The following is an 18,651-nucleotide window of genomic DNA, read 5'->3' as shown; positions in this document are numbered from 1 at the left end:
CACCCATTGTGACATTTCAGCTTGCAGGATGGAAATCACTTATTTAGAATCATTAATGAAATCAAATAAAACATATTCCCTATTACTCTGATGTCGGATTAACTAGGATCTCTGTGTGTGGAATAATGCAACAATAGCCCATCTACTGTAGCATCAGTATCACTTGAGCTGTTATGTTCCTTTGCTAACTTTCCAGCTTGTTTTTGTATTTGTTTTCCAGATTAAAAGAATGGCCTAGGACTGTTGGGATTTCGTAGCAGACACGAGAGACAGCATCAAAGCGTGCGAGTGTGAGAGTGTTCTGGTTAATCTAAAGAGAGGAGGGGTGAACTTCAGGTGCCCACCCCTCCTGGGAGAACTCATCTTTGTGGTGATGATGAGTCACGATGTGGCATGGCTGTCCTGTCTGCAGCTACTGTTTGGCATGTCCAGCCTGTGGGCCTATCCCTTCCGACCCCCAATAGACTTGGATATAACTCCCAGGACCACTGTTCTCTCCAATGGTAAGACGCTCGTACCACTACCCCTCAGTGCAATACAATTTGTCTTACTCTTGAATTTTTACAAACTAGATCAATGTGATGTTCCTCATCTACAGTAATCCTAACAGACAATAAAATTATTGTAACAAAAATATAAAATGCATTTGGGATGAAATTTGAGATTTATTAAAAAAACAAAACAAAAACTTTGTTATTGTCAACAAATAATTTGTTGAATCAAGTGATAGTGAGGTCAGTGATATACCAGACTTGTGTGCATGTGTTTTTTCTGCAAGTATCTGAATGTAATGTTATCATACTGTCATTTGTCTCAGATCGTGTCTTCTTTTTTTTGCCTTTATTTGGAATTTGAAGGTGTTTTTGATTGAATGTGTTACTTTTACTATGTCTTAGGGTATATTATAAGAGCTAGGTGTCCTCAACTATTCAGAATCAATGTACATAACTGTCAGAAGAAAAGAAGCCAAGAAGTGTTACAACAACTTGTTTTTCCAGAAAGTAGTTTTATGTTGGAAATTCTCCTGCTTCGCTGAGGCTTAGATTTTGGCAGCACTGTGAAAGGCAGATGCAGAGAAGCAGCTTGGCAGGGTTAAGTGAAGAGAAGTGGGCATACTCACAGTCTCTGGCCAAGTAGTCAACCTTTGCTCTCAGGTGGTATAGCTTATGAAAAGATCTTGCTAGAGTTTGGATTTTGTCCATTAACACTTCTAAAACTGACTGCACTCTTCCACGTGCTCTGTTGTGTACAGAGCCGCAGAGGATGTGGCGTGAAAGGCCTGATGAGTTGACTCAAAGTTGCCTTTTATCTCTTGCACTGAGTTACACAAGCACCGCGAGGCCAGGATGTCAAGAGTCCCGAGGCGCATGTTTAGCTTGTAAACACGTGGCGAGAGCACAGGGTCCGCTCTCTGAGGCCCATCGTGCTCAGCCCTCGCAGGGCACTGAGCCAGAAGAGAGGAGCATTACAGCACAGTCTCAGAGTGGAGGAGCAGCCAGAGGCTTCACAAAAACACACTGCAACAAAACCTCACACTCACTCCATGCTGTTGTGATGTTCTGATGTAAATCACTTCTCATACAGAATATAGTATGATGGCTTGAAATGTGTGGCTCTGGCTTAAAGATTACATCAATTTTATATGTCCTGAGTAATGTAATGGTTTGTATATGAGAAAAGTCATTCAGCATTGTTTGAAGAAGTCCAATGAAGAAAAACATACCAGCTCAGATTACTTTACAGTGCAAGTAGCTAATGTATATAATGACAAGTTATAATGTCTATAGTCCAAATAAATCCATTACATTTGTCAAATTGTTTTGTAATATGTAACACAAGAATCTGTGATTTGTCAATTCTCTGAATCCTTAATTTAACTTACAAATCATGATGAAATTTTCCAGTATTTACACTGGTCAACCCGACTGTATTTTGTTAAATAAAAAAATTAGAATTTGATGTCTGCAACATACACAAAAATTTTGGACTTGGGCAAAATTAGATTGAAATGTTTATAGAATTATATGTTGCTCTGTTCTGAAACATTCCCCAATAAGCAGCTGAATATAAATGAAGCTCCTCTAAAGGCTCAGTATTTACAATCAAAAATGGGTCATGACTGAACATTTTGTGTCAAACTTCATGAGAGAACTGTCAAATGGTTCAAAATGAACACTGCTCAATGCAAGAATGCACAGAATTTAAGTCAAAACGATCTCTTGGAATCTTTGAAAATTTGTCTTTTTGAGGGTTTGAATGAGTGAAAATGACTATTCATAAATTTTAAATAGTGGTTTACGTTTTTTAGGATGGTCTTGCATAGTAATCTGGCCCCGCGAAGCTGAAGTAAAATACTTTGTTTTCAGCATCCACAAATGTTTGTAACAGATCAGTACAGATCTGTTTGTTTATGTTCTTTCAGAACTCAATGATGATGGTATTGACGTAGATGACGTGTGTGTGTTTGTGTGTGTGGGTCTGTGTGCATGTTTTTATTTGTATGCAAGTGTGTGTATGTTATCTTATCTTACTATCATTCATTTTGCATCTACCCACGCTTCATATCTTTCTCACCTCCTCCTCAAGCATGTATTCCTTCTTTTCATACTATTATTTACCTCGGACAGATCTATTCCTCAAGTTACTTAGCAACTTGTCTGACACTTAAATACATCAGATTGGGTGAGCAAGGCACCCAGGCCCTGTCCCCCTCCACCTCCCACATTGAATCATTTTATTTAGTGGCTCTATGCTCTTAGATAAGAGGACTGTGCAAGGAAAGAGAAACATCAATTACTGTAATGAGCACATTGAATTTCTGCTCCCTTCTAGAGAGAAAAGATAGCAAACAAATACCAAAAGAGACCCTATCATGCTCTGTTATTTCACCAATATATATCATGTTGGTCATTTTATTAGCAACAATATACTTGGTAAATACATATCTGACTTTGCAGTGCTCTGCCCCCAAATGTGTTCTGTTAGACAAGCTTCTTGCAGAAATCCCCTTTGATTAAATTACAAATTGTTGTGCAGAGCTCTGTGGAAATTAAAATTGTAATTCATTTTATATCAGATACATTTTTTTGTGCATAGAAATGTCTATCTGTCGATCAGTAAAATGTGCATTGTCTAAGATTTAGCGGAATCTAGTGTTAACCTTGCAGATAGCAACCAACTGAATACCCCTCCCTCACATGTCATGAAATTCTTGGAGAGACTAGTGCTGTCCCATCTAAGACCTCAGATCTAAGAAGGTCAGCCCCTTCCTGGACCCACTGCAGTTTGCACGACACCATCATGTACGTGTGGATGATGCCATCATTTACCTACTCCAGGAGGTGTACTCACATCTTGACCTGAATAACACTGCAGTGAGAATCACATTCTTTCACTTTTCCAGTGTATTCCGGCCTCTCATGCTTGAGGAGAAAATGGACAAGTCTCTGATGGCCTGGGTCTTGTACTGTCTGTCTTGTAGACCACAATATGTGCAGCTTGGAACCTGCAAAGGGTCGAGGCTCCCCAGGGAACTGTGCTTTCTCCCTTTCTCCTTACCCTGTACCCCACAGATGTTAAGTACAGGTCAGACCTCTACCACCTTCAGAAATTTTCTGATGATTTGGTGGTGGTAGGGTGTATTAAGTATGAGCAGGAAGGAAAATACAGAGACCTTATAAATAGCTTTGTTGAGTGGTGGTGAGGTGCTTTAATGTGTGTAGCAGCATGCTGGAGATCTTCTACCAGTCTGTTGTTGCCAGTGCCATCTTTTTAGCAACTGTCTGCTGGGGAAGCTGCATCAGGAGGGGAGATGCAAATGAGCTCAACAAGCTGATCAGGAAGGCTAGCTTTGTCCTGGACTGCTCACCAGACAGTTTTAAGGCAATAGTCAAAAGGAGGACACTCAACAGAGTCACAACTCTAATGGACAATACACCTCACCCTCTCCATGACCGCTCCACTCCGCTGAGTCACTCTGGGATTGATAAAGTGATCAATCACAGGTGAATTAATATCTGAATGGAATGAAAATATGGTTTACTAAATCTTAAACACTGCAACTTTACATTTTGTTTTTGTTCTGTAATGGAGTTAAAGGGAATGTCTATGATTATTGGCAATTGCAGTTGTCTTTGCTTGTTTACATTCTGAAGCTAAGCACCTTTTAAGGTGAAAAGTGGAAAAGTTTGAGTGGAAAATAACTGACTGTCATTAGTATGTGGATGAAGTTTAACTTTTCTGTAAGTTTTATTCACTGTTTGAATAACCACAGAAACTCAGAAATTTGAAACACAGAAATTTGTAACTGGAGCTGCTTTGTAGCACATTCAGTAATGCAGTTTGCTGTCTCACAAGTTTGGAGACATTTCCAACTTATGTGATCTGAAACCTCCTCTGGAGCAGTCATGTGCAATATTCTCATTTTGTTTCATGCTTTTCAATGTTTTTCATTGTATTTCATTGTTGTCTAAAAATACTCCAGATGCATCTGACAGAGAGACTAGCATACTGGGGCTGTCACAGCCTTACTGGTATCTTACTGGTGTCTCTGTTGTGCTGAGAATTAATCCCCCAACAAATAATATTAAGTAAGTCGTGCCTGTTTTAAGCATCTTTATTTATTGCTGAATGTCAAATTGTGCAGCAACTAATGGGTTAGCATAACCAAGCATTTGTGGACACATTTTCAGACTACGTGGGTGGCTTAATGGTTAGCACGTTCGCTTCTCAGTATTGGGATTTTGGGTTCAAGACCCATCTGGGTGGAGTCTTGTCTGCATGGGTTTCCTCCAGGGTCTCCAGAACAGCTCCTAGATTTTAGAACATTTGGTGAGGATTTCATTGCCTTCAGCTGTGAGAATATTTGTAAAGTCAAATACTTGAAACACCTTTCTGGTGCTTTTAGCCTTGTGCAACTGTAAAGCATTTTGAGATGCACTGTACATAAAAGTGCTCTATAAATAAAATTTATTATTATTATTGCTAATTGAATGTCTGTATGTGAATGTACCAAACAAATTGGCAGCTCAGTGTTGTCACACATTTATGCAACATTACAATACATATCATTGCATCATGAAACTTTCATTCTGGTGAATTCTCTATGCAATTAACACTTTTAACTTGAGAGAATCCTTTGTTAGTTGTAGATTTTAGAGAGACTTTCCCAGTAAAGCATTACTGATTTGAGAAAGGAAGAAGATAAGGGAGAGAATGAGAAAGTAGGAGAGCGAGGTTGCAGAACAGAGGAAGTAAAAAAAAAAGACTTTGAGAGATAAAAGTGCATTTGTTAGAGAGAGACAACTCATTTAAGTGTAGAGGCGTGAGACTCCTGAGGCCATCTCTGTGGGTTTCTCAGAGTGTGGGTAATTACTTCATTCCAAACAAAAAAACACCAAAGTGCTTGTGGATGGATGTCATCCTCAAAGGCTCTCCTCCACCCACTAAAAAGAAACACACAAACTAATACTCACTCTCACAAACATGAGCACATACACACGGCTCAATGCACTTCTATCACCATGATTAGGCCTGTTTGGATATTAACATTAAAGTAAACCATGATTTTTTGCTATGTAAACCTCAATATGAAGTACATGACCAATAATAATAATAGTATTAATAACTAATAACTAATAACTAATTAATGTACATTATTTGTTTTTTGAAAAATAAAACCTTACTTCAATAGGTTGAGTGAGGAAAAGTCAGTAAAATTTCAAATGAACTAAGCCTTTCTGAATTTTTCTACAATGTGATATGTAATTTTCATAACTCTAGTATAATCATATAATGTCATAGCAGTCAGATAATAGTTTGCTATATGTTTTATAATAAATAAAAAACTAGAATGTTCCATTTTGTTTACTAATAACATTGGGCTTGTATGATATTTTAAGCTATACAAGTCTTAACTTTAAGATTTTCCTTTAAGACTCATGTTGTCGCTGTCCAATTAAATATATGTATCTCCATTTTTATTTATTTTTTGTTTACTACATCATTTGGACACAGTTCAAGCTGTCCTTCATGTAGTGTGAAAACTTCATGATGAATGGGCCAATAGAAATGCTCCAAAGTTACTTGGAATAAAATCATTTTACTTCCATTTAAAGTTAAGAAGTTTTTTACTTCTCCTGTAAAATTACTATTTTGGGAGATACATGTGACTATATATATAATATATATATATATATATATATTGTCACATGTATCTCCCAAAATAGTGTAGCTATTATATATATATATTAAACTTTAATACATGTACATATTAACTTTATATTCAACATATGGCTAAAATTCTGGAAATCTGGTCATCCAACATTTGTGAAGGGAAATGAAGGGTATTAATGGGTAGACTGTCCCCCTTTTCTACAGTAAAACACCTGATAAGTGTTACACTAGCTGTTGGAACATATCAGTGCAAGTCACATTTTGTTTAAAATTCTGAATTCACTAATTGCGTGTGTAGTGTAGTGTATATTAAGTGTAAATTTTAAAAATGTAGATTATTTTTTACTCTAGAAAATCAGCTTGGACTTATTTCTTAAATGTTTCTCAGTGCAGCACTATCATACTTCCCCTCACGGTTGTGTGGAAGGGAGCTTGTTAATGATTCAGATTCAGGCTATTTACCTTTGACTTCAATAGGTTTGAAGGCTTTAGTGTAGGATGAGTCAATATGGGAAGAACCCAGGTGAAGGGTAAAGACGCTAGTGGGCGAATATGACCTCTTTCATGGTACATAATCAGTTAGAGAACAATGCAAACATTACACATGGTTCAGTACAGCGCATATATCAACACACATCACACATACAGTAGGTAATGTAGGTAAAATTAAATGGCATGAAATGAATGTAAATAACATCTTTGACCACTGTGTTCACTTATCTGATGTTCATGAGGCATTCACACAAGTTTGCCATCCTTTTTTGCTCAGGTTCTCTCCTCACATTGTAATTTACCCATTTTATTTCTGTTGATTGTCCTGAAAATACACAAAAACACATACACACTCACACATTCACTCACAGCTGTCTCCCACTGTGGCAAACTGAATCATGTCTTGGATCTGGTATTAATTAGCTAATTAGCAGTGGCAGCTTCTCAGTTTAACAGGCAGGGCTGGCAGGCTGAGTGAGTTGCGTGTGTGTACGGATGGGTGGAGAGTGTCTTAGTTAAAAACACCACCTTATTTAAAACAGGTGCTGAAACTGGTCTGTGGAGATTGTTGTCACTGTGCACACTTTACAGTCACAGGGTGGATGATCATTTTCTCCTGTTTGTGTTTTATCCTATTTGTGTTTTAACAAAAGCTGTAACGCTGATTTTGTAAATGGAAATCAAAAGTGTTTCTTCCAGCTCACCTTTATACAGGTGTGTGGCCGTAGGTTCCTTGCCTGTCTCACATGACTCAGTGAGTCACTACTGCTGGATTACAGCCATTGTTTTTATATTTACTCTAAAGGTAACTGACAGTAGTGAAACTGTCTTCAAATAAGTCATACAATCCTACAAAACCTGAATCTCTAAAAATCTCACATTGTGAAACACAGTTCAGGTTCTGGCAACAAAACAAGCCTGTAAACTGCCTCGTGTCCCCACTCAGGTTTATTTTGAATTTTCAATAGTGATCCAAAGCTATTCTATTTTCAAAATATTTCTATTTTTACTGTAGTGTGATTAACCAATCATGATATTTTCATACATGAGATATATCTTGTCCAATTTATGATTATAATTTATACTGAAAGAGTTAAATATTTCAGTTTGATGTTGACACTGACCGGTCATAAATAAAAATTCATAAATATTTAGTGTAACCTAGGTTTAAAAACAGTGTATGTATGTGTGTGTGTGTGTGTATATATATATATATATATATATATATATATATATATATATATATATATATATATGAAAGATGTTGATTGTATAATAAATCTTATAATTTTATAATATATTTTATAATATATAATCTTATTTTTAAAATAATTCCTGTTAAATCTAAGGGAAAATAATCAACAACCAAAATGTTTCATTCACCCTGGCCCACCTGAAGCTATTGAACAGAAGAAGGCTCATCAGGTTACTTAGAGAAACTAGGGTAAAGAAGCTTGTGATAAGGAGTGTGTCACTAATTCCCCAATAAAACACAGTGGTGAGAATTATGCTGTAGTTCAGGAGAATTTATTAAAGCATTTTTTTTTTAATCTCAGGGTCTCTTAACTGCTTGGCCATAAAAATGATTTGATGACTCAATGATTGTGACTAATTGAATATAGAGGTGAACTTCTCTAGGACATGTTGGAGATTGTGCTGCTGACTCATGTTTTTAAGACATTTTTGTCTGTTCCTTGTGTGCTGGCTGTTCTGTATATGCACATGTGTTTTTCTGTGTGTGTGTGGGTGCATGAGATTGTATATGTATGTTTGTTTGTGCATCAGGGGAGATGTATTGAGGCCTAAACCAGCTATGTGTAAAAACAGCTGTTATCTAGTATCTGGTATTTGGTTAAAAAAAAAAGGCCTGTACGTTTAAGTGTGGGTGGAAATGTTTCTTCAGTAAATAAAGTTAACCTCTGACGCATACACTCACACATACACAACTGAAAATATAAATAATAAAGAAGCTTTATTTACTGTGCAAAAAAGGTTCAAATGTCCCACCCCAACCCTAAATCTAGAGTAAGCAGAAAGGAAGAGTAGATGGGTAAAGGCATGGTAAAAAATAGCCTGTTCAATCCAGGACAGGACATAAAATGATCATGTAACAATGAATTACTTCGGTTTAACCACCAGAAACAAAATAAATTACCTTCAGGGAAGAAAAGCATAGAATATGGACCCTTTTAGGGGATACTGTTTAAGGCAGTCTGTTTGAATTTGTTTGGATAAAAGAGATGTGGCTGCAGGAAGTTACAGGATAGGACACATTATTTAAGATGTTTCTCTCTCTCTCTCTCTCACTTTATATTTTTTATGTATTTAATCTCAAAACATTTCTGACGCTGTCACTTTCCAGCCTTGTTTGACATCTCTTTTGTTGTTGTTGATGGAGTGTAGTTGGTGCAATGCCAAATCTGGCTGCAGTGTAGTATCTGTCTCCTCACTGCTCCTAAAGCTGTTCCTGACAGATACACCCACACTGTCGAATCTGAATGTGTAGAATGGTGTGTGTAGTCGGTTCATGCTGCCCATGTGACCATGCTGTTACAACTTTAGCAAGAAAACATAAACACCTTGTTTTAAAAGGGCTCCTCCCACGCTCAAGGAACTAATACTCTATTATGTTTCGCATGGAATCATTAAAGAGCTTATCTAAGCCTTACACAATCACTGTGACCAAGCCAAGTATATTGTGTTGTATATATCCTGCTTGCCCAAATTTGGGTTTTTCAGTATAAATTGATTTTTATAGAAACATTCACTGAAAACATTGTGGTTCTTCTATAGGTCTTCAGTTTTTACAAACCTTATAGGTATTCATTCATTCATTCACTGTCTGTAACCGCTTGTAAAGTTCAGGGTCGTGGTGGGTCCAGAGCCTACCTGGAATCACTGGGCGCAAGGAACACCTTCAGTCTTTCACAGGGTGACCCACATTCACCTACGGACACTTTTGAGTCGCCAATCCACCTACCAATGTGTTTTTAGACTGTGTGAGAAAACTGGAGCACCCGGAGGAAACCCACGCAGACACATGGAGAACACACCAAACTCCTCACAGACAGTGACCCGGAGGAAACCCACTCAGATACAGGGAGAACACACCAAACTCCTCACAGACAGTTACCTGGAGCGGGACTTTAACTGTCAACAATGTCAACCTGGTGTAAAATTATTTAAATTTAAAGTACCTAGAATTTACTGAAAGTTAGAACTCACTCACTCACAGCACTGTGCAAAGGTTTTAGGGAGGTGTGGAAAAGTTGCTGCAAAGTAAGAATGCTTTTAAAAATATAGTTTATAGTTTATTTTTTGTCAGTTTTTTTTTGTCATAAAAGAAATCTAAATCACATCAATATATGGCAGGGGCCATATAATGACTTCCAGGACGTTTTCTTGTTTATGCTGAAGATAGTTTTTAATGACATTGGCTGTATAATTGGGGTCTTTGTCCTGCTGCAGAATAAAGCCAGTCAGATGTCTCCCTGATTATATTCTTTGATGGACAAGTATCTGCCTGCATGTCTCGGCATTGAGGACACCCTTAGTACCTGACCAAATCTCAACTCCATTTGCTGAATTTCAGCACCAAACTTGCAAGGAACTTCTACCAGTCTTCACTGCTGCAGACACTCATTATTGTACTGCTCTCCAGCACTTCTGCAAACAAATTACCTTCTGTCACAGCCAAATCTTTCAAATATTGACTCATTAGTCCATAGCACCTGCCATTTTTCTGCACCTCACTTCCTGTGGTTTTGAGCATAGTTTAGTCGCTTGGTCTTGTTTTGACATCAAAGTTTTGGCTTTTTGGTCACACATCTGGCTAGATTTCTCTGAAAAGTAGACGTGTGTACCTGGATCCAACCGGTTTCTGCCAGTTCTGAGCTGATGACACAGCTGGGCATCTTCCAGTTTTGAAGGGAAATAAGCATGATGTGTCTTTCACATGTACTAAGTTTTCTGGGCTGACAACTGCACTGACAGTCCTCTATGTTGCCTGATCATGTGCTTATTCTACAGAGCTTGAGCATTTTTTAAAAATCTTTGCCTGGGAGAGACTTTTCTGATGCATTATAACTACCTTATGTTTTGTTGATGTGCTCAGTCATGTCATGATGTATGACCTGTTACCTGAAACTGTATTCCACAATCTCAAAAAACCTATGTTAAGCCTCCTACACTGCTGTTTCTATTTTAGTTAATGACTGTGGTTCAACCTATATATGTAAATGATGATTCTTATCACCTCTTTGGTATATTTTGTCAATCATTCACCTGAAAATAATACCTTGAATTTGTCCAACAGAAAATGATGCTCTTTTGAGGGCAAAAGGTGGTCACACCAAATATTGATTTGATTTTAATTTCTCTTTTGATCATTATTTTGCATTTTTTTTAATTGATACAAATAACACATTTTATTTTGGAAGCCTGTTGAAAAACATATTCAAAGTTGTGAATACTTATTTAAAGGATCACATGTATTTTTCTTGTTTATTTTTAAAACATTTTTGGTCCTGAGTGTGACCTGTGTGTGTTTGTGTGTATCAGGGCTGTGGGGGTGTAGACGCTTCAGGGGTACTGCTCTGAACTACAGCACACTGCTGCTGGAGGAGGATGCTGGAGTGCTGTATGTTGGAGCCAGAGGAGCTCTGTATGCCCTGCAGGCCGTGGACATCTCTAACTCCAGTCACACTGTTAGTATTCCTCGTCTGACTGGCACAACACACACACTTGAGTGTCCTTCAAAAGTCTTTGTCTTGAAATTACTTGTATGAGTCACAATTTACAGTTTCAGAATTTCAGAAGAGAAAATGAAGTTTGAAAACTTAAAGTATCAAAATAGAGGATAAAGAGACATAGCTTCAGAAAGAATGTACCTCTGTGAGATTAAACAATTAAAGAATATTTTCCCTCTGCAGATCGACTGGGAGGCACCAGAAGATCAGAAGCAGCTCTGCCTCAACAAAGGAAAAGATAACAAGGTGAACGTCTTCATTTTATTCTGCTTTCTAGACCTTCCCCAGTTTCTCTCCACTTTACTGATATACTTTTATTCCCTTTTACAGACAGAGTGTTTCAATCACATCCGCTTTCTGCAGAGATTCAACAGCACTCATTTATATACATGTGGGACTCATGCATTCAGCCCACTGTGTGCATATATTGTAAGTAATCGCAATATCTGAAGGATTCCAAATCTAATGTGTCAAAATTTCAGTGGTTGGCGTTTACTTTTTTTTAAGTTTGCTTGATGTGTGTATTTCCCTTCTGATTTTTCAGGATGATAGAGAGTTTAGGATTTCCTCTGGGTTTGAAGAGGGACGGGAGAAGTGCCCTTATGACCCTGCTAAGGGCTACACTGGCCTGCTTATTGGTAAGCTCTCAATCAACACATGTCTTCTGCACTTTAGCCAAGATCTATATATACACTGAACAATCACTGCATTAGGAAAACCTGCCTGGTAGCTAAACTCACTGTCTATTTTATCAGCACCACTGACCATACAGGAGCCCTTTGTAGTTTTACAATTACAGAGTGTAGGCCACCTGTTTCTCTGCATTTACATTTGAGATTTTGCCATTGCCACAATGCCAGTGGAAAAGGAACGGACAACAGCATTGATTTCCCTAAGTGCATTTTAAAATATCTTTCCATCTTGTGTAACTGCAATGATTATAATACCAAATACTTGTATTTTGGCATTTTTTGCCAACACCAGTACCTCACACTACATCACGGATTTAAAGCTCTTCTTTCATCCTTTCAGATGGGCAAATGTATACTGCTTCTCAGTACGAGTTCTGGAGCTCTCCAGACATCCGCCGAAACTCGCCAAACCCCACGCTGAGGACAGAGGAGGCCCCAACGCGCTGGCTTTATGGTCTGTGCATAACAGCATATGGAAAATATATCTGCTCTACAGCTACCATCAGTGTATTTACAGACATCAGCACTACACTGCTCTCATGTTTAATCACCTTCTGTACCTATAATGCATACTGTATATCAGTTTCTATTAATATCACATAATTACCTTAAGCATGTATAAAAACTGTTGTAATACTTCACCTGAATTTGCATAGTGGTGCTTATTTCTATGGTATATTTCAGTGGTTGAGCAGGGATAGAAATTGTATTCTCCACAATGAATGCACTGTTTGTTAACAGTGTGTTGTCTGGTCCTGTGTAGAGGCTGATTTTGTGGGCTCTGCACTGGTGAGAGAGAGTGTGAACAGCTCTGCTGGAGACGACGATAAGATCTATTTCTTCTTCACAGAGAAGAGTCAGGAGCACAGTCCGTACTTCAGCCACAGCAGGGTGGCGCGGGTGGCCCGTGTGTGTAAGGTATGAAGCAATTCCCTCATGTTCCCAGTACACGCTCTTAATGTACAATTCCATTCTTTCTCACCCCAAATGTGTGGATGCCAAAGCAGTTCATTTGCTCAACCGCTAATGAAGTGGAGGTCAGGAACCATTTTTCTCTGAAAGTGCCTTCACATAAATGGAAAGATAATAATTTGCTTGTGTAATCCTACACTACTGTTCTGTCCATGTTTCCTCTGCTCAAAGACTTCAGGTGAAATGCTCATATCCATTTTCACTGTGCTGTGTGAAATATTTCTTTTTTCACTTTGAGCTGTGAAGTAATGTACACACACACACACACACACAGGGATGCTTGGGTCTGTACTGTGTCAAGATGTGGAGTCAAGCATACAGACAAGCAACAAATTGAAGATAAATCGATCATAACATAACATGACTTAACAAGCACCCATGGTTCCATACAGGTGTACTTCATGATGCAATTAAGAAACTCTGTGGTATGGTTTAAAAAGCTGTCCTTCTTGACATTGATTTAGTATTAGATGGGAAAGGGATCTAAGCAGCTTTTGAAGAAGGTACATTATTGGGGCATGGGTGGCAGGAGCTTCAGTCACAAGAACTGCTTAACTGGATCAGTGTTTCAGCAGTGACTGTTGAAGTGTCATCTGCATTTACATCTGTTTGAAAAACTTGCTTGAATATTAAGGAAGTCCAGATCCAATTTCAATGGTATTTTGGCCAATCAAGGCATCCTTTAACTGATCACTGTTGGCTTTGTTGAGCATGAAACTAAGCCCAATCCTTTGTTTTATCTCACTGTCTACACAGGTAATATAAACAGAGAGTGATATTTGTGGCAGGAAGCAGCTAAAGTATCTGCAATATAAAAATTTTATTTAAAAAAAGTCCTACATTACTTCTAAGTGACATTGTGATTATATTACTCCTTTTGATTGGTCTTGTTTCATCTTTGCAATTCTGCACTAAGTGGAATTTGTACCAGGTCTTCACAAACCTTCTTTTGTTTATTTTGTTATTTTATAAAAATAGAAATAAAAAAAAATCAAGAAAAAGTTTGAATGCAGGTATATTTGACAATGCATTACAGAGCTATTCTACTGTCAAGCATAGATTAGATTCATTTTATAGAACTGTAATGTAAGTGTGCACTGTGCAGTATTAACAAAATAAAATAAGTATCGGATCAGGATTCAGTATCAGAACATACTCAGTATTAAACTACTTGGATCAGGGATCTGGGGCAAAAGAAAAAACTTGACTGGGACATCCACAGTACTAAAGTTAGGAGCTGTAGTTTAAAGCACAGAGTAAGCGACAAAGATGCTTGTCGATTAGTCATATATGTAAGAAAACAATACAGGATGGTTCCTGTATTTGAGATTGTGAGACATGATCAGACTATGACAGTAAGTATAGTCTGACTTCAACAATAGAGAGAAGGATATTATGGTAGGTTTAGAGTAAATAATCCCTTTACAAACCAGATATATGTACATCTGAGATTTCAGTGGTGCACCAGTCTACAAGATGAGAAAAATTTGACATGGTCTGAAGAGTCACCGTTTCATGAGTCATCATACTTTACCAGTATTATATGTAGTGTTTCACCAATACCGATATTGGCACTTAAACACAGTATCGGTATTGGTGACAGAGAGCACCGATACCATAGGTGTGTTGGAAATGGCCCACTACTCACTATTCCCTACGTGTAGTACACAGGGCACTTTTCGGGATACACCACATGAAGCAGATACTTTGACATGAACACTGTTTTAACAAATTGAAATGTAATTATAGCAATATAGATATCTGGATTTACAGGCATCTGTCTAGTAGTTCAGATAGATGGGGTTGGTATCAGGAATCTGTATTGGCAGATACTTGAACATGAAGTATCGTATCGTATCGGAAGAGAAAAAGTGGTATCAGTGCATCCCTAATAATATGTACTTGTGTGGCATACAAGACAACACTTTTTACAACCTGAAGGTGTCACGAAGCAGTTAACATCAATTAATCCTATGTAGCATGCCAAAGGCAAACGTGACAAAGAAAAACTCCCTTGAAGCTGGAGGAAGAAACCTTGGGAGGAACCAAGACACACAAGGGCTATCCATACTCCTCTGGTCAAACAAGTTATAAACAGTAGCATTTTAATTAAGCCCACACTGCAGATCAAAGTTATTCTGACTAACCTCCATTATCCTATAATGAAACTTTTCAGTCCTAATGAGAGTGGTCTCTTCCAGGATACCAATGTGCCCAATGTATAGGACATGAAGTTTCACTGAATGGTTGAATGAGTAATGAAAATTATGTAAATCTTGTGGCCACCAGAAAGCAACCCAATTCAGCACCTATAGATAATTGTGAGGCAATTTGGGATGACCATATTAGAGAGCACTCAAAAATGTACAAAAACAAACTTGCATACACACATATATCTCTCAGCTTGGAGAGGACATTGCCCTCAGAATGCTCTTCATTTGAAGTGTGGATCTCTATGTGTTCCTATTAGGGTTTCACTGCACCAGTGTTGCCAGGCATCTCACTCACCAGCTGCTCCATTCCCCAAATATTCCACTCTGTTTTTCATTTCAACCTTTACAGTCCCATCAATACACCAGCCATAGATCATTACATCCCCGTGCTCTTGCACTATTTAATTATTTCTTTATTATATTTGATAAGAATTCATATATTGTCTCACATTCTGATTGCCAGCACTCACTCAACATGTATAGTACTCACCTGGTCAAAGCCTATTAGAGTGTAGAATCTTTCAGTTTACTTAGGTAGGGTGTTCTGCCATGGCTTCCATTTGATATAGTCTGCAAGGTCAGGATGCAGCTGATTGCTTATTTAATGCTGCAATGCTATTGATGAATGCACACATAACTACAACGCCCATCAGCCAACTTTAAATGATACTTCCCAAAGGCCTGAGACTGACTTCTCCAACCTTAGTGACTTAACCTTCATTTCGTTCCACAGGGGTCCTAAGCAGTATAACATTTTTCAAGCTACATTAATATTCAAAGGAGCAGTCAAGGACTGCACAGGGTGTCAGTCAACATCAAGAATGCTGCAGGGTATTTCAAATTAAGGGATTTGATTAACTGGATTAATCTGATTTCTCTGTACCAAATACCATTATCAGTACATAGGAAATATACAGTTTGTATACTGTATATTGTAGATTAACAATATTATGATCAATACATGGGGAAAATACAATAGTGTACTTTGCAGTGTGCATTATGCTTGTATGTTTCCTACATACTGCTCAAAGTTTGTTGGTATAGGGAACTCTAGTTGATCATATACCTTTATTTGGAATACCCTGCAACAGATATTTTCTGTGCAGCTTTGATATTCTACCAGTAATTTAACTTTCCATTTGTTGCCCCTGATTTGATGCACATACTGATGAACTGGAAAAGGCATGAAATGACTGATTGGTAATTTTTCTTGTCAACTTTCTAGATGGAGATTAACTGTTATTCATTTCTTTCCTTTTAACTGAGAATTTTCTCAACCTAAGGTTTGGAACCTCCCTTAAAATGTCTGAGTACCCTTGGTAACCCACTTTGTAGGAAACTCTTAATGCTGCTGTTACCATAAGCAGTGAGTTGATTTTGCACCCTGATATCCCTTCCTTCTTAAACCTATATTGGGTCAGAAATTAAATGTTTCTAACAGTTGGGAAGATCTAGTGGGATGATCTGTGTGCCTGGGCTGTTTAAATATGGGTTGATATTGTCAATTGTGACTTGAATAAGACTTGTGTAAGTTTGCTTACTTAAAGTGGCAACAAACAAAATGTAAAGGACGCTTGTCTACATTACGCCAGCAGTGTGCTGTAGTGCATAGAGCTGTCAGTGGGCGGACCTGTGTGCTCTCTCTGCCAGTCCACACAGCAGGGTCACTTTAATGAGGAGATTATCCTTCATTATCTGCATGCTAGCAGCTGCAAACACAGACTCAACCGGCACACTACATACAAAGATGAATCTTTTTACCATTCAGAAACTAAAAAATAAATATTCATATATCTTTTGCAAGGATTCAGTATTGTGGAAGTTATATAGTATCAACACATGCTATGTAGAAGAAAGTATTTGGAGATTTATGAATATTATTTGTAGTACAAGAAGACATGCATAGAAATGTGTAAGAAATATATTTTCCAATATAGATATGAACACGTTAAGGAGATTTCTACTGTTTAAAAAAATCAGTATAATTCATTTAGAAATAAAAAACAAGGGTCAAGGTCTTTATTCCTGAAGGGCCAAATTCCAAAACATTTTATATTGTTTTCTACTTAAAAACTGATTTAACTCTAATTATATTACTCTTAATAAAGAAGGGATAAAAGCTAACTGTACTGTACTGTTGATATAAACACAGTCATTCAGAGAGGTCTCATGTGTGAAATTTTGACACATATATACCAACTTACTACATATAACATCCAAAGCCTTTAATTCCTCTAAAAGCTACTTTACCAAAAATTATTACAGGCAATGGTTTAAAGTGCAATATCTTAAGTCTGAGACTATGCATTATGACTGTTTTATGGTAAGGTTTGGCGTACATTTCATAAATACACTTGCATGGCTGAAAGGTACTTTGAGGGTTTTTAAAACAAAATAATTGCTAAAGAAGGAATGTTCCTTTTCTGAATTTGTCAGTGTTATGAAAAACAAAATTAAATATACAAACTCATTCAAGTGCTAAAACTCATTCAAGTGATAAAAAAATGGTTAACATTTATTATATTAAATTATTATTCTAAATTACTTTTTTATCTTTGTTTGTTATGCTATGTTTTAAAAAAATAATTTGAATTGCTTTTTAAGAATTCAGATGATTTATTCTATAATCCTATTTTCTTTGTATAACCCTTTTAAAACAATTTTAAGGGCATAATATATTATTTTGGGAAAAGCTCAGTAGTTCCCTTGGTATTTACAGTGTATTTTGGGTGCCTTCCATTTCCATTTCACTAGTTTACTGTAGAGGACATTCTGTCTGTTATTGTGTTGCAGCCCACTACACTGGGCCTGTTACAACACACTGGCCCTTGGGATCTTCCAAATTGGAGAAAAATGCATGCAGAGGCATTTGGTGTGGGGTCCAATAAGAGTTATTCTCCTCTGGGAGACAGCGTGTAAATTAAATTTGCTGGATCCACCTGACAGGATGTACAATTTCTTCACTTGAGAGAAAAAAATAAAACACTCACGCACTCAGTCCCATCCAACCTGCTCCCATTTCCCACCATCACACTGACAGCTGAATAAAGTACCACTGCCAAGAGCAAGTAAGTGATCCATGTACGGAAGAAAAGTCAAACTTAAGTGTGCTGTGCACTTGGCAGCCTCAATTTTCAATAAACGTATTTACTGCTGATTTTGTTGCCTTGAGTATTAGCAGGATTGAGCTTTTATTGGCCAATTTATGTGCTTCTTGTTGTGTACGTGAAATCTCTTGGGTATCTCATAAACTTAGGGCTTGAAAAACTCATCAACACCACAAGTCTCAGCAGGCCCACAAATTACTGCAGAAAGGGATGATGGCTGAAAACAAAGCCTGCAGTCCAAGTGGACGTGATT

At 37.5% G+C, this 18,651-nt stretch overlaps 1 protein-coding gene across 1 annotated transcript in view; it reads left to right on the top strand.

Annotated features, from left to right (window-relative positions):
* sema4ga (sema domain, immunoglobulin domain (Ig), transmembrane domain (TM) and short cytoplasmic domain, (semaphorin) 4Ga) overlaps nt 1-18,651 on the top strand; it is a 41,954-nt gene that overhangs the window by 8,258 nt on the left and 15,045 nt on the right. The window contains exons 2-8 of the mRNA XM_066679219.1: nt 221-503; nt 11,227-11,372; nt 11,598-11,660; nt 11,745-11,843; nt 11,959-12,052; nt 12,447-12,560; nt 12,870-13,024. Of these exons, the coding sequence (XP_066535316.1) occupies nt 374-503; nt 11,227-11,372; nt 11,598-11,660; nt 11,745-11,843; nt 11,959-12,052; nt 12,447-12,560; nt 12,870-13,024 (801 nt within the window). The 5' untranslated portion in view covers nt 221-373. The remainder of the gene's footprint in view (nt 1-220; nt 504-11,226; nt 11,373-11,597; nt 11,661-11,744; nt 11,844-11,958; nt 12,053-12,446; nt 12,561-12,869; nt 13,025-18,651) is intronic.

This window comes from Hoplias malabaricus, chromosome 8, assembly GCF_029633855.1.
Source record: "Hoplias malabaricus isolate fHopMal1 chromosome 8, fHopMal1.hap1, whole genome shotgun sequence".
Classification (NCBI taxonomy): Eukaryota; Metazoa; Chordata; class Actinopteri; order Characiformes; family Erythrinidae; genus Hoplias; species Hoplias malabaricus.
Note: the sequence above shows the minus strand (reverse complement) of the source record. Positions and strands in the feature narration are given on the sequence as shown.